This window comes from Parambassis ranga, chromosome 21 (genome assembly GCF_900634625.1).
Source record: "Parambassis ranga chromosome 21, fParRan2.1, whole genome shotgun sequence".
NCBI lineage: Eukaryota > Metazoa > Chordata > Actinopteri > Ambassidae > Parambassis > Parambassis ranga.
In genome coordinates this window covers 13,715,465-13,729,249 of record NC_041041.1, presented here as the reverse complement: position 1 = coordinate 13,729,249, position 13,785 = coordinate 13,715,465, and the positions used below count along the sequence as shown (strand labels likewise).

General features: G+C 42.4%; 1 protein-coding gene across 6 annotated transcripts in view; it reads right to left on the bottom strand.

The window, feature by feature from the left end:
• Positions 1 to 19: 19 nt before the first annotated feature.
• The window catches only part of LOC114453854 (disco-interacting protein 2 homolog A), a 64,017-nt gene continuing 50,251 nt past the window's right edge, over positions 20 to 13,785 (bottom strand). For 2 of the 6 annotated variants that reach the window (XM_028433769.1, XM_028433771.1), the window contains 28 exons: positions 12,850 to 12,973; positions 12,660 to 12,769; positions 12,456 to 12,558; positions 11,893 to 11,957; positions 11,530 to 11,623; positions 11,088 to 11,207; positions 10,868 to 10,982; positions 10,322 to 10,461; positions 9,830 to 9,966; positions 9,629 to 9,709; positions 9,163 to 9,290; positions 8,932 to 9,046; positions 8,528 to 8,729; positions 8,336 to 8,445; positions 7,889 to 7,969; positions 7,513 to 7,630; positions 7,314 to 7,435; positions 7,124 to 7,235; positions 6,904 to 7,013; positions 6,655 to 6,785; positions 6,406 to 6,574; positions 5,977 to 6,147; positions 3,824 to 3,885; positions 3,645 to 3,702; positions 3,468 to 3,542; positions 2,771 to 2,945; positions 1,983 to 2,106; positions 20 to 1,832 (listed from right to left, as the gene is read on the bottom strand). In XM_028433769.1, coding sequence (XP_028289570.1) covers positions 1,580 to 1,832; positions 1,983 to 2,106; positions 2,771 to 2,945; positions 3,468 to 3,542; positions 3,645 to 3,702; positions 3,824 to 3,885; positions 5,977 to 6,147; positions 6,406 to 6,574; positions 6,655 to 6,785; positions 6,904 to 7,013; positions 7,124 to 7,235; positions 7,314 to 7,435; positions 7,513 to 7,630; positions 7,889 to 7,969; positions 8,336 to 8,445; positions 8,528 to 8,729; positions 8,932 to 9,046; positions 9,163 to 9,290; positions 9,629 to 9,709; positions 9,830 to 9,966; positions 10,322 to 10,461; positions 10,868 to 10,982; positions 11,088 to 11,207; positions 11,530 to 11,623; positions 11,893 to 11,957; positions 12,456 to 12,558; positions 12,660 to 12,769; positions 12,850 to 12,973 — 3,405 coding nt within the window. In that variant the 3' untranslated portion in view covers positions 20 to 1,579. Of the gene's footprint in view, positions 1,833 to 1,982; positions 2,107 to 2,770; positions 2,946 to 3,467; positions 3,543 to 3,644; positions 3,703 to 3,823; positions 3,886 to 5,212; positions 5,243 to 5,976; positions 6,148 to 6,405; positions 6,575 to 6,654; positions 6,786 to 6,903; positions 7,014 to 7,123; positions 7,236 to 7,313; positions 7,436 to 7,512; positions 7,631 to 7,888; positions 7,970 to 8,335; positions 8,446 to 8,527; positions 8,730 to 8,931; positions 9,047 to 9,162; positions 9,291 to 9,628; positions 9,710 to 9,829; positions 9,967 to 10,321; positions 10,462 to 10,867; positions 10,983 to 11,087; positions 11,208 to 11,529; positions 11,624 to 11,892; positions 11,958 to 12,455; positions 12,559 to 12,659; positions 12,770 to 12,849; positions 12,974 to 13,785 lie in introns of all 6 variants that reach the window. The other 4 variants (XM_028433770.1, XM_028433772.1, XM_028433774.1 and 1 more) reach the window with 3 other exon arrangements.

Below are 13,785 nucleotides of genomic sequence, written 5' to 3'. Positions count from 1 at the left end.
CAATGAAGCCAGTGAACACTTTTCAAGTTAAAAGCACTTTTTATTCATTACGAAATCATGTTATGAAAATAATGACAACTAACCATATATCAGACAAATGTATCTTTCCATACGTTAACATGAAAAGTTTGCTCTGGAGGATGTGACATCTCAGCAGTCAGCCAGAGCATGACGGTCCTCTCTTTGTGCTCAGAGTGTGCTTCATGTCATCCTGAAGGTTCGCACTGTTCTTTCACACTATAAAAATGTTCTCACACATGAGAATCCATCGCAAATGATTTTTGTCTGTGAAGAAGGTCACATATATATCAGATTTAGTCTTTGTGTTATTATTCCTGTCATCTCTCCTCTGTCTATTAATAATTTACACAAAATCTGTACATACTTACAGCAGGCTGCAGCCTGTCTCTGAACGGATGTGCACATAGAAAAAAAAGTGTTATAAGCTAAGGGGGGCTTCAGGTGTTAAGAGCGTGTTAGCCGCTTGCCTCATATGTTACATGCAACTTGACATTTTCATCACTCATTTAACCTTATGGCACTGAAAATGTTCTCCAGTCTTTAGCTATAAAATACGCAGTAAACATAACCAGGACAGTAAAATATTCATAGAGGAGGTGTGTGTCATGGCTGATGATAGGATCAAGTATTTATATCTTTGCCAAAAAAAAGAGGAAAAACTTTGGGTGCAACAAGAGCAGGATTTACCATTCCCAGCCTCCATGTGCATATTCCCATCCCCGTCCAACGGCTGATCAATAAAAATAAGTTAGCTGGGACAGGAACACTTAAGGCTTCATTTAGTTATGTTGCTACTAGTAAGCAACACTTTCTCACCATTTCATGACTGATCGGCACTTACTGTAAGCAGTCACTCAAAGCATCGTTCACATCACTCATATTGCATTTTGTTCAGATAAAACATTATATTACACCTTTGAGACTAAAAAAAGGATGAGGCAGAGTCACCACAACATCATTTTAAAACTAATAACGCAACAAACCAAATCTGTAAAACAATAACACAAACTGGTCCTGCTACTCCTGCTGTGTGCTTCTCTGTCACAGCAAAAGCATGAGCTGCAACACACCTGCTCCTCCTACAGATGGAAAAAAGCATAGGAGCTGTGATGGCAAACATGAAACATCTCAGACCTTGTTTGAATCGTGGTTGTAGTTCTGGTAACATCAGTTCTGTTCTATGGCACCAGCTGTGTATGGCAAACACAACAAACATTCATCGTTTCTGAGACTGACAAAATAAATTATGTTAATGGCACACTGCAGTTTTTCCACCCTAAACACCTGCTGCTCTGCTCTCAGGCGTTTTGTCGTACAAACAAAACTTAAGAATGCCCTTTGAAACATTATTTGCTGAGGCAAGAATCTCAAGAGAAACAGACGTGAGGTTTCTGTTGGAATTTCTCTCCATTTTCCGGTAAAGTTTTGCATCCGCATTTTTTTTTTTAAATTCCTCCTGTGTGTTGCTGAGGGGCTGCTCGGCCCATTGCGCTGGGCCTGTGAGCCCCCATATTTACTATCCTGCTAATTAGCCACATGGTGAGGGCTGTGGAATCCCTCACATGTTGTAAGCCACATATATGGGGTCCAGCTGGTCAGCCAGGAATCCATCTCTGAGGTGCATACGCTGCTTTTCCCCTCGGGAGTTGATGGGGATGACGCCGGGGTCCACCACCACTACCACCCCTACAATGAGGTAGTGCTCCTCCAGTACCACATTGGTGACCAGGGCCACCAGGTCCAGAGCCTCCTGCTCCGAACCCTCAAGCTCCACTACCACCACGAGGAGGTTGGTCCATGTGAACACCGCACTGGAAGCAGGAGGAGGAGGAGGAGGACACATGGAGTATGGCAGAAAATAGAAATTTCATGTAAGTTATTCAGAAATCATCTATAGTTTGCAAAGAAAATAAACATTATTCAAACAACACAGTAACACAATGTTGATGCAGGCTTCTCACCATTCAGCTATGCTCTTGTGGGAACGGATCACAGAGGTCTCAATGTCAATTGGGTGATACCTCATCCCCCTCAGCTCCAGAGTCTCATCGAGAGAGCCCACCACATAGAGGGCATCATGGCGCTCTGAGACAAACACAAACACAGTCAGGGATCTATCACTTTTTGAGATTCATTTTAAATACCTTGCAGCTGCATTTTTTAATGGCAACATGTGACAAGAGAATGGAGGCTTTCTTGCTAAAGAGGGGTGAAAAGGTTTCGATGAATGGTTTCACTTTAACCAGTTGCTCAAGTTTTCCTCATGTTTGGCATATGTGCATGATATCATAACAAAACACCGTACAGAAATGAACTCTTAAAGATCTTCCTGCATTCCAGGACTATGGAGCTCAGGGGCGAAACTAATGCTGTGGTTAATCTGACGGCTAAAAACAAACTAAGGATGGCTCAGACAAATAGTTTGAAGGTCAATCTGAGAAATTTTCCTTCTACCAAATTACCTATGTACCTATCTACCTATTTACCAAAAAATATTTTGTATGAAGGTGTAAGAGCACAGAGGATCAGTGTGCTGAATTTTCTGCATATTAGTACAGAAGATGTTATTAAACAACAGTATTTGAAATTAAATGTTTATGTGTCCATTAATTCTGTAATTTGACATTAAAACCCACTCTTCAGAAGAAAATATGAAATAAAAGTATTTTTATCACAGTCTTTGTCAGTGTAGTATGTATCTGACAGTATTAAAGGGAAGCCAGAAAATAACTTCACTCCCGGGTCTCACCTCCGCTGGCATCGGTCAGCTCAGTCCGCCGCAGGAAGCCCAGGTAGCCTGTCCTTGCCCAGACAGTCTGTGTGTCCCCGAAGCTTAACTTGGTGTTGAAGTGGTCAGCATGCAGCGCTTCCTCCCCATACACTGTGTAGTAGCCTGTGGCATTGTGAGGGCTGCTCACCCAGATCTATTATACACACATAAATGACAGATGGTAACTGACTCACACACACTGCTCGCTCCACATGTTCTACCACATGGCGAGTCCAAGCTCTAGAACAGATTCTACCTTCACAAAGCTCCTGATGTTCACTTTATCCTTAGTTAGTTGTTATTGTATTTCTTAAAGTTGTTAATCTTAAATTTAGAAGTGTTCTCTTATTTTTTGTGTTTTTTTCCCTTTACATAAGTTAAAGGGGCTGAATTAACCTGAAAAATCAAATGGTTTGTTAGAAAACTCGCAGAGGTTCCCCTGGAAAACTGCTTGCAAGGTTTTTACAAGGTACTTAACTATCTGTCAGCCACCGTCGGATTTAATGAAATAATTTTAAAAACATCTCTCCTATCCTTCTTATCATACTTGTAGTGACAATTAGTTTTAATCAACACAATATTTAGGTAGTCAGATAACAGCAGGAAGTGACTGTAACCTAAATTGTAAAATTGTGTCACAAGGTGGAGAAGGTGATGGTGTCACATGTTGACTTACCTCTCCAAGGTGAGAGTCTCCCAGTGGTCCTTTAGTCTCTGTGTTGGCAATGATCACTTTAACTCCAGGGAGGATCTACACCAGCAACAACCACATTCCAAATTGACAATGTAGGTAAATAACAATGTGTTGGCAGCATTCAGTCAAAGTTGTCAGTATGTGTAAATCATCTTGTACCTTCCCAGACTCCATCAGTGGCAGGCTGTGCGGTGACCCTCTCTCAACAAGGCGAACCCTGGAAAGACAAAACGAGTAATTTCATTTTATTTTTTTATTAAATTTCCCAATGTACGTCATACATACAGATGTGTATTCACTTGTTAGCGTTAAATTTTTGCTGCAGTGCTGCACCCTACCTGTCGTGCCGTAGAGCTCTCATGTCCACATACACAGTTGTGGGGTCCGGTCCCGCCGTGCCCTGAAAAAACAACAACAAGCAGAGCACGCTCTGAGTTTGTACTCTGTCTGTTAGAGCCCTGACATTAACGCTGTGTGCTGCCTGAGTGGAGGGGAGGTGGAAGCCGATTATGAAACAATTACTGCCAAAGCAGGGGGCAGCCAGAAGCCAACCAGCCAGGCTATGATAGTTAGGACTTTAGCACAACCGTGTAAACACGGTAAGTAGCTCCATCACCTGCTCTGATGAAGTGTAAGTAACTACAGCACCAGCTACTGAAGTCCTACGAGAAATGATAAATGAGCTGTGGTTTATTGTGTGAAATGTTTATAACAAGGCAGACAAAAAAATGAGCATCATTACTCTCCATGAAACGTCTATAGCTCTGCCATGCAGCTGAATACTAACTGAACTATTCTTTAAATATAGATTACGGCTGTCAGATAGAGCTTTACTTCTGCTTTGGGATTTGTCATCATTACTGCTGTAAGGCTAGTCAAGTCACTATAAGTAATGTTTTCCCATCAGAGCACGATACAGCACTGGTGTCTGTGAGACCAGACAAATCTGTGAGTTCAGAATATGTCTGGATCCCACTCCTTCACTCACAACTACCTCCATTTATGCAATAGAGTGTTGCATACAAGGCAACATTTCCTGTACTTGACCAAGATGGATGCAGCACAGGTTTGTTTTTTCTGATTAGCTGCATGTCTTTTAAATTGCATCAGGTGTACTTTGGTTTGCACTCATTAATAAGAACTCACATTTGTGTATTTGCCTCACTGGAACATCGAGCTGAGCAGATGTTTCAGCGACAAATGTCAAAGCTTAAACCAGAAATTAGTCTGTGCCAAAAGACAAGCCTGCAGTCTGCAAAGATTCACAAGAATATTCCTTATATAAATAACCAGCATGAGCATTTATTTTAAAGCATCTAAAAGAAACAACACAAAAACTAAATGTGGTCAAATTAGAATATTGGTATTGCCCTAAAAACTACAAAAAAAGAAAAGTCTTCTTTTCTATCACATTATGGATAACAAGGTCTGACATACACTAATTTTAGATTAGATATCCTACAAGTGCATCACATCAGAGTTCATGCTGCCGGCTCATGTCGCCTCACACATAGTAAAACCTGTCATGAAGTGATGGTCGAGAGCCGGCAGACACTAGTAAGAGTCACCTGAAATAAACAGCAGTAAATTGAAGCTGAAGCTTGTCAGAGGACAAAAAAATAAGCACATCATGCAAGATAAAAACAACAACACGCGCATGGACACACACACATACACATAAACAGACGCAGCAGCAGAGCAAACAGCCACTCTGATTAGCACAGTACCTGCTCAGCCAGTTTCCCTAACCTGTTGGGCTGACAGGACAGGGCAGGACAGATAAATAAAGAGATGTACTATATACATTCTGATACCTGGACACACACATACACACACAAAAGAAACTCGCACACAAAATAGCTAAAAAATCCAATCTAACGATCAAAGAGGGCCCATGAACGCTGGAACTCTCTCTCACTCACTGTTTTGTTCCATTTTTGCAAGCTTTTGCTCCTTGCTTTCTTTTTTAGCCTCTCTTTGGTGATAAGGCAACAAAAACACAGTTAGTTTGTTGGGGATTGTGTTAAAATACACACTTTGAAATGTAATCTCTGTTCATCAGAGCAGATGATTCCTGAAACAGCAACAGTTCTTCACATGGCCTCTTAGGACAGACTGGGACCATTCACATTTGGATTACATTAAGGTCCCCTCAGACCACCATTATGCCACTGGGAATGGCTATTCAGTGGACTGACAGCTTTAAATTGGATCCCCAAAACTGAATTACGACAAGTTAAAACATAAATAAATAAATGCTAAACAAGCCAAATCTTCTAAATCTTCCACTTCAACAAGGTTGAGTTGTAAAATAAAAGAGCCTAGTATGACTAATAAAATTCAATTATGTCATTTCAGTGAAGTGTCACTTACATGAGCTGATCAAGCTGCATTCACACAGTAAGATAATTTACTACAGTACTGATCATACTCTGAACCTTTTACCCCCCCAGCACCCCTCCCATGCTTACTCATAACTGGAGCTGCTTACCTGCAAACAGATCGCTACATTGACTCTGCAGCCAAAGGTTGTGCTGACAGCTCGTGGAGAAAGCCCCAGGTCTTTGAAGATCTTTGAGAAAGACTGAGTGAGGGAAATGCGTGGCCGTTCCTCTGCTACCACCATGCACGTACGAACACAAGACAGGTTCACGTTTCGCAGCTGGATATATTAAAAGAAAGAAGAAAAAAAGGTGAATCAGCAAAAAAGAACAGTAATCAGTAATCAGCACACAGACACAGCAGCAGAGTTTCCCCTCTGAGTACCTTGACTTTGTCTTGGTAATTATACGATGCAGTGACAACAAAACTACAGGGAAATGGAGTCATTGAAATGAACCCCTCAAGCTTTTCTGAAGAGAATGCAGTACTTTGTTGCTTCCCCAGAGAAAAGGTTCAACAACTGAAGGGACAAACTGACCCGCAGTGCTTCTGTCTGTGAACCAAGGCCCTTGGTGCACATTTCCATAACCGAATAGGAGCAGAAGGTGACGCGAACTTTGTACTGACTGACTGCAGTAAGCCAGAGAGATGCATTGCTCTCCAACTCCAGAGGAGGGACCAGGATCGACTGGTGGCCAGAGTACACGCTGAAACAGAATCATACAGAGAGACCTCAGTGTTATTTCTGACTTCACTCAGATTTGTCCCTTCAAAGCTACCAGTTTACCTGCAGAGACACCAGAGAGCAAATCCTAGGCCGCAGTAAGGGTCCAAACAGATGGCGATCTGCCTAGAAGGGTACAGCTCACACTGCAGTTTAATAGAGCGACACAAGGCACTGGTGGCTGCATGAGACATCTAGAAGAGATGATATGACAAAAAAGAGAAAAAAATGTTAAACTGGAGTTTGATCCTGGAGCAAATTCCACTCTAAACCATGTTGTCAAATGATGGTGTATCATCTCATTTAACATACTTTGACCCCTGCTAGGATGCCTGTTGTGGACACACTGAAGTCCAGGTAGGCTAACATTTCTGGGGTCGGGGGCTTGTACATCTGAGGGCTCTTCTTCCTGGGAAGGTCATCTGTGAGACACGGAAAAGGCAGCAAGATGAGAACTCTACTTTACTCTATGCCGCCACCATGAGAGTACTAACAGCACATAAATATGTCCGAGTGTGAGTACAGGATTTACCTGTGTCCAGCACTGTGGGCCAGCTCTTGATGTCCACAGCAGCGGCAGCCTCTTTGGATTTCAGCAGCTTTGTTATTGCTTGGGTTGTCAGGATGCACACTGACTTACTGACCTTTAACACACAGATACAACAGTTTATTAAACCACTGTGTTACAGAGCAAAGCTGGAATCTTAAGGGCTCTGTGTTACCTCAACAATCATTTTGACAGTGGGCAGGGTGGTAGCCAGATTCTGTGGGTGTGGGGGTCTGACGGTGACGGGCACACAGCCAGCATACAGGCAGCCGTAGAAAGTGGCGATCAGGTCGATTCCTGCACATAAATGTTTATAATTACATCTTTTCCTTTAACAAAAGGACAAATAGCACAGCAGCAGTCATTTTTGTTACCTGGTGGGTAGACAAGTGCTACATGGTCTCCAGTGTTTAGCCGTCCCATCAGCGCTGCTGCCACCCGCTCTGCTCGCTTGTGCAGCTGTAGACAGGAAGCTGTGCTAGCCACTGTGCCCTGAGGAACACACAGCAACACATCTTACAGGGACTACTGACAAAAATAGCATCTGAGCTAGCTCTGATAATATCTGTTTATTACTATGGATTATGTCTGCATCTACACTGCTATCTTCATTAACTCCTCATCCCTAAGAAGTGAATTACGGGAATTGGCAAGATTAATAAAATATAAAATCTATACTATACCTCTTAGTATATAATATATTTCTATGTGCATGGCCTTTCTTAAGTCTGTCCATACTGAACACTGTACCTTTGAATTGAGAACGAGAAACAGAGGATGGTCTGGAGTGGCCTGAGCTCTCCACTGTAGTACATCTTGTAAGTAGAGGAACTATAGTGGGGAGAGAGACATGTTTAACTACAAAGGAACCAAAGTAACATACCAATAAAACAATGATGACTCATGCTTGTTTTTTTATTTTTTTTCTTGAAATGTATGACATGAAACTTCAAAAGGTAGAGTGTGTGAGGCCTGAATGATGATAATGAATGAGAGGAGAGGAATCTGAGGTACATAAAGCCTGTGTTTTCATCAGGTAGCATTTGCTGTGAAAAAGCAGCAGGAAAATTTTACTGTGTTCACTCAATCAGCTGTATGTATTGCAGATTTTCCCTCCTTTGAGTTTGGATTCTTACCAGTTTTTGCAGTGTGTGTGTGTGGAGGTGTTGCATGGGTGAAATGAGGATGACTATCTACCTTACGTGCCTGGTCATTGTCCTCTAGTTGTGCCATGTCTCTGCCGCAGGCCTGTGCTATCCTCTTGCCTGCCACCAGGTTTCCCACTATCATAGAAGCGGGGCCAACCTCTGTCCAGCAGAAACCAGTAAGTTAGCATACAACAAACAAACAGAAAATAACACAGGGACACTGAGACATGTGGTGGTCTACCAGGCTGTTTTTGTCTTGGCTTGGGCAGATTGGTGACACATGTGTGAGGGCACATGAGGACATTGCAGGGATGCAAGGCACCCTCCAGGAAGCGCTGTTTGGTTTCAGATATATGGATGCCGCCCAAAGGAGCCTTAGGAAGTGTGTTGGCAGGCACCAGAGCCAAACAATACACCCCAACCTGGTGGATGCTGTCTATGGCCTGAAAAGACATGAAAACAGAGGAGACATGAAATGTGGTTAGGGTTAGCTAACATTACCTTATCTAGCTCTGTTTTCTACCACAGCACACAAAACAATGATGTAATCCTTTTAAGCAGCTGTCTGTCCAATCTAGGATTGTTATTGACTATAAAATGTGTGTGTTGAACAGTAAGACGTTAAATGGCCAAAGCTGTCAGTACCTGCAGGACACGGCTCATCCACTGGAAGCTGTCTTCCTCTGAGGCATCTGGCCTCTGCTCTGCCACTACAACAATCCGCTCATCATGCAGCACGGACACAGAAAACACTGCTATCCTGGAGTACACGAAACAAAGCAACACTGACAGCTGGAGTGGACTGTTACAGGCTCTTAAATTAGGAATAAACAGATATGTCAAATCTGATGTGTTAAATGTGTTTTTCTCTGTTACCTTCCTCTGTACACAAACTTCATGGGCTCTACAGCCAATGCTGTTGCAACCACATCATCAGCATTATGTCTCCGCCCGCTGACGACCATCAGTCCATCCATCTTCCCCACAATAAACACAAGACTGTCCTGGAAAGAAAGTACAAACCGTTAGCTTAATGTTTTAGTGATTTAAATGAAATGACTCTTATGGGGAACATAGAAAATGACTGAGTGGAATGGACAGGCTTATTAATATATTACACATGATATGAGGGATTAAAGATGAATAATTTATGACAAATAATGAATATCTGTTCAGCATAAATCTTCTTTAATGACTTTTGCTGCCAAAAGTACACAGAAATACCAGCATCCATCACATCTTGATAGATATTAAAGTAAAGTTAACACACTGTTGTAAGACAGACTTGAATGTAAAGGTCAATTAAAAAACTCTTTAAACTAACAGACAGTGTAGAACTTACTGGTCCCACAAAGCCCAGCAGTGAGGTTCTGGTGAAAGGTCGGTCACTGATGGGAACCCCGGACGATGTTACTGGGATAGTCTGCAGGAAGACATAACCACACATTTGAGAGGAAAAAAAAGACACAGTTAGTGTTTATGTGACAATACATTTAAGAATGTACAGCAGTATTTACCATACAGGAACACTTTACATACTAACCTCAAAGATGTTCTTGGTCATGCCTGGGAGGCCATAGTAAGCTACACCAGTGCTACCTGAGCTCACACATATTTCTCCGACCTCATCTGTCTGACAGAGATACGGCGTCCCTTCAACTCTCACCACACAAACCAGAGCTGGAAGATGAAGACAGGGAACAACAAGTGTGTAAATAGTCTCCACACACAGTTAAAAAGATACACTTTGGAACCTTTGTCTCCCCCTTCTGGCTGTAATTATGTCATCAGTCTTCCCCGATCCACCCAATCAGCTTCTTTTTTTACTTTATATGAAGAACCTGAAACTTTACTTGGATGGCAATCCAGAGGCTTCACCATCCTGTTTGACTCAACACTACCAGATGGCACAGACACCAGATAACAGAGAGATCTTTGTGGTGCTGCTAGGCTTAATCAACATTGTGTGGCTTTAATGATCATTTATAGTCCTGTAGTATAAACAGCTGTTAAGAAGCAGTGCATTTTACTGTACCTCCAGGCATGACCTGTCCTACATCCTGCACTGTGAGGACAGATAGTTTCTCCTCCGTGTCCACACGGATCACACTATGACTCAGCCCACCCATAGACAGCACTGCCTTCCCTGGAGGAGGAACACCCATTTCTGGAGGCCTGTGGGAGAACACCATTACCATCACTGCACATAATAATACATGGAGGAATTTGCTGTTAAAACATGTCACTCTGTAGACAAAGCCATCTACTGCCTCAATATTATCACTTTATTACAGTGCACTGCTAAAAAAGGAGAATTTGATGACCATTTGAATCTGTGACTTCAGGAATTAATTTTCAACATTACCTAATTTTTCATTTCGGATTCAGCTTCTTTACTTAAAGAATGTTTTTTGGTATGTCTGTCATCTTAATCCTCCTCTATAACTGAGCTCTGCCATCAGCAGAAAGCTGTAAAATCCTACAGTCTGTCACTGTGTCAAAGCAGAAGGGTTCAGCTGAGGCAGAGTATGACGCAAAGTCGTGGCTTTTGTTCTATTCAGGTGCAGTGACAGCAGCTCACCTGCGGATGGCGACAGTCATGGCTTCTGAAGAACTTGCACATGGACAGATCACCTCAGGTCGCAGCCCACGTGCCTGAAACACGTTGAGGAAAGCATCGCAGGAGGATATTGACCCTGTGGTTACACACACAGATACACATGTAAACACAAACAAATCAATAATAATGTCTTATGACTCCAGGGGGGTTATTTTATAAATGAGACTGCAGATTGACTCACATGGATTTGCTCCATCAGCTACAATCAGCATGCGCAGTGAGCTCAGGCTGATGTCTCTCTGGTCTCTCTGGGCCAGCAGAGACCAGTGCATGTCCCTTGATTTCACCACCGCTACCCGAGCTACACGAGGTACCCAAAGACAAAGAGAGAGGCTGACATCACGTGATCAAGACCTGTGTCATCTAGTCTAGTCGGCCACTCACAAATCACAAAATCTGACAGCAGATAGCAGCACAGTCTGACAACAGGTGACTCAGCAGAGATTGCATAACAAAGGGCTCTTGTCTTCAACTTTCACCACACAACTGAACCCCTCACCCCCACCCCACCCCCACCAAGACTTTCTGAAAATCAAAAGCTAATCTGCCATGGCACAATCTGCAAATCCCTCTTTATATTACCGTACTACGCAGAATAGTCGTCAAGGTGGATTGACCATTACCTTTGTATGTGTGCACCTTCTGTATCCAGGACAGGGGGTTGACTTTCATCAGGGAGTAGGGAATGCTGATCACGTGCATCCGATTCATGACACTCTGCCATGAGCATCAGATTAAAATTTGCATTACAGCATGATGTCACAGTAAACGTGCTGATTTTGTGTGAGATGTAGGTGAATTCTATAGAATGTCTGAACCCAGTCCATCAAATCTGGATTGTCAGTGTTTTTAAACTTTATCAGTCTAAGTTCACTTACATACAGAAAACATCCTCATAGGGATGCCAGTTAGATCAAAAACTCAGATTCTTATCAGCAAAGTGTGCACACATCTCCTCTGTTTCTAATTATATGAGGACTACTTACAGTGAGAACACCGTGCCATAACCCTGCTTCTCGCTTGAAGTCCAGGACGTTGGTTATAGTCTCAGCTACAAATCAAACAGGATATTTCACCAGGGTTACATTGCACATTTTTAAGTGTCATTGTTACACCATATTTCAGTAAATTCTGATTGTAGCAGTAGTGGCTTGAGTGCAGCTCCACCAAACTAACTTTTATAAACAGACCAGAAGAGACTCAAGAGGGGGCTTCCAGTGCAGTTATTTAGAGCAAAACTGGGACACAGGAGGAAAGGAGGTACCTTGTGTTCTCTTTCTTTTTAAGCAGACCTAACCCAGGTCTGACAGAATGAAACACAATCAACTGAACAGCTTCATTCATCACATTGTAATTACAGAGAGAGGGTCGATGAGGAATGTGAAGGGAGAATTTCAAAGATGTCTTAGAATTTAAAATAGGTTTATTAAATCGGCATGATCTCCCAAAGAGTCTATTATTGTTTAGAGATATCCATTTCTTCATAATCCTGGACCTATTTACTCTGCACTGGACTGCCACCACCAGCTATAATGTTTGAGCTCCTCACCTTCAGTATAGTCACAAGCCTGTGTGAGGGCATGGCAGTGAGCCAGCATGGCTGAATGGGACACTGTGATCCCCATGGTGCTTCCTTCTTTGCTGGTTTTATACTGAAAAAAAACATAGTGGTACAAAAATATTTAATTCTTTTGAATAATGAATCTAAACACATTAACATCCATTGCACGATATTTAATTAAACTGCACATACTTCTATATAGGCAATGTCATTGCTAGCTTCCCGTATTGGAGGATGCCAGTCTTTTGGAGGCTTCACAACGTGTTTTCCATCTGTCACAAACCACAGCAACCGCGGCCAGCCTGCAGAGACAGAGGCATGTAACAGTCCAATCCAAATGCAACATTACACACGGTGAAAAGAAACATAAAACAGGATGTACCTTTGAAAGTGGCCACCTCTCCTGTTTGTGCTTTGGGCAGGCCTTTCTGACAAGCGTCAGTGGTCAGTGCCAGCGTGACGCCGCAGCTGCCCAACAGAAACCCAATCTGTTGACTTCCTGCATCCTGGGGGGGAAAATAGATGAAAAACTCAAGATTATACTGGAAAACACAACTCATAAGAACATTAAAAGCTTTTAGAACAGATGCAGTTAGGGAATGTGGTAATCACTGAAGGAGAGGAAGGCACCTCCTGGCAGCAGCAGGTAAGAGAAAAGCGTGATGGCCAATCACTATTAAAAACTCTACTGCTGTGCATCAAAGCCTAACTGTAGCTGGAATAGAAATCAACATCTGATGTTATGTTTGATTAGCTGTGCAAATCAGCTTAAACTGAGTCTCATGCTGAGCAGCCCATACAGTGGGAGACACACGGTGGGAGGGGAAAAGAGAGAGTGGAAGAAAGAGGGGAGAGACGGGAGTCATCAGGATAATAATAGAAAGAGAGACACAAAGAGGGCACCAGAAATGATAGCAGTTGGTAGAGTGAGCTATGAGTTTCTGACTCCTGAGAACAGTTGGCCTGTGATCTAGTATTTTGACTGGAATTACGCATCATTTCACCTCACTCAAATCTCATTAATTACAGCACAGCCTGCCAACAGCATGCTTACAAAGGGCAATCAAGAACAGACATTAATATTCAGCCTGTGTAACTAATGTGCATGAATTTGGTTCAGTTTAAGCTGATGGATGTGCTGCAAACCGCGGCGCATTACAACACTGTAATTAAACATTTAAAAGATAACACTGCTGCTGTATTCAGACAATAGCACATTGCTCAAAGTTAAAGCACCAAAAATATTCAACTGTTCAAATTATTTTTTTCTTCCTTAAGCATATATATATATATATATATAAAGAAGTCAAAATCTACA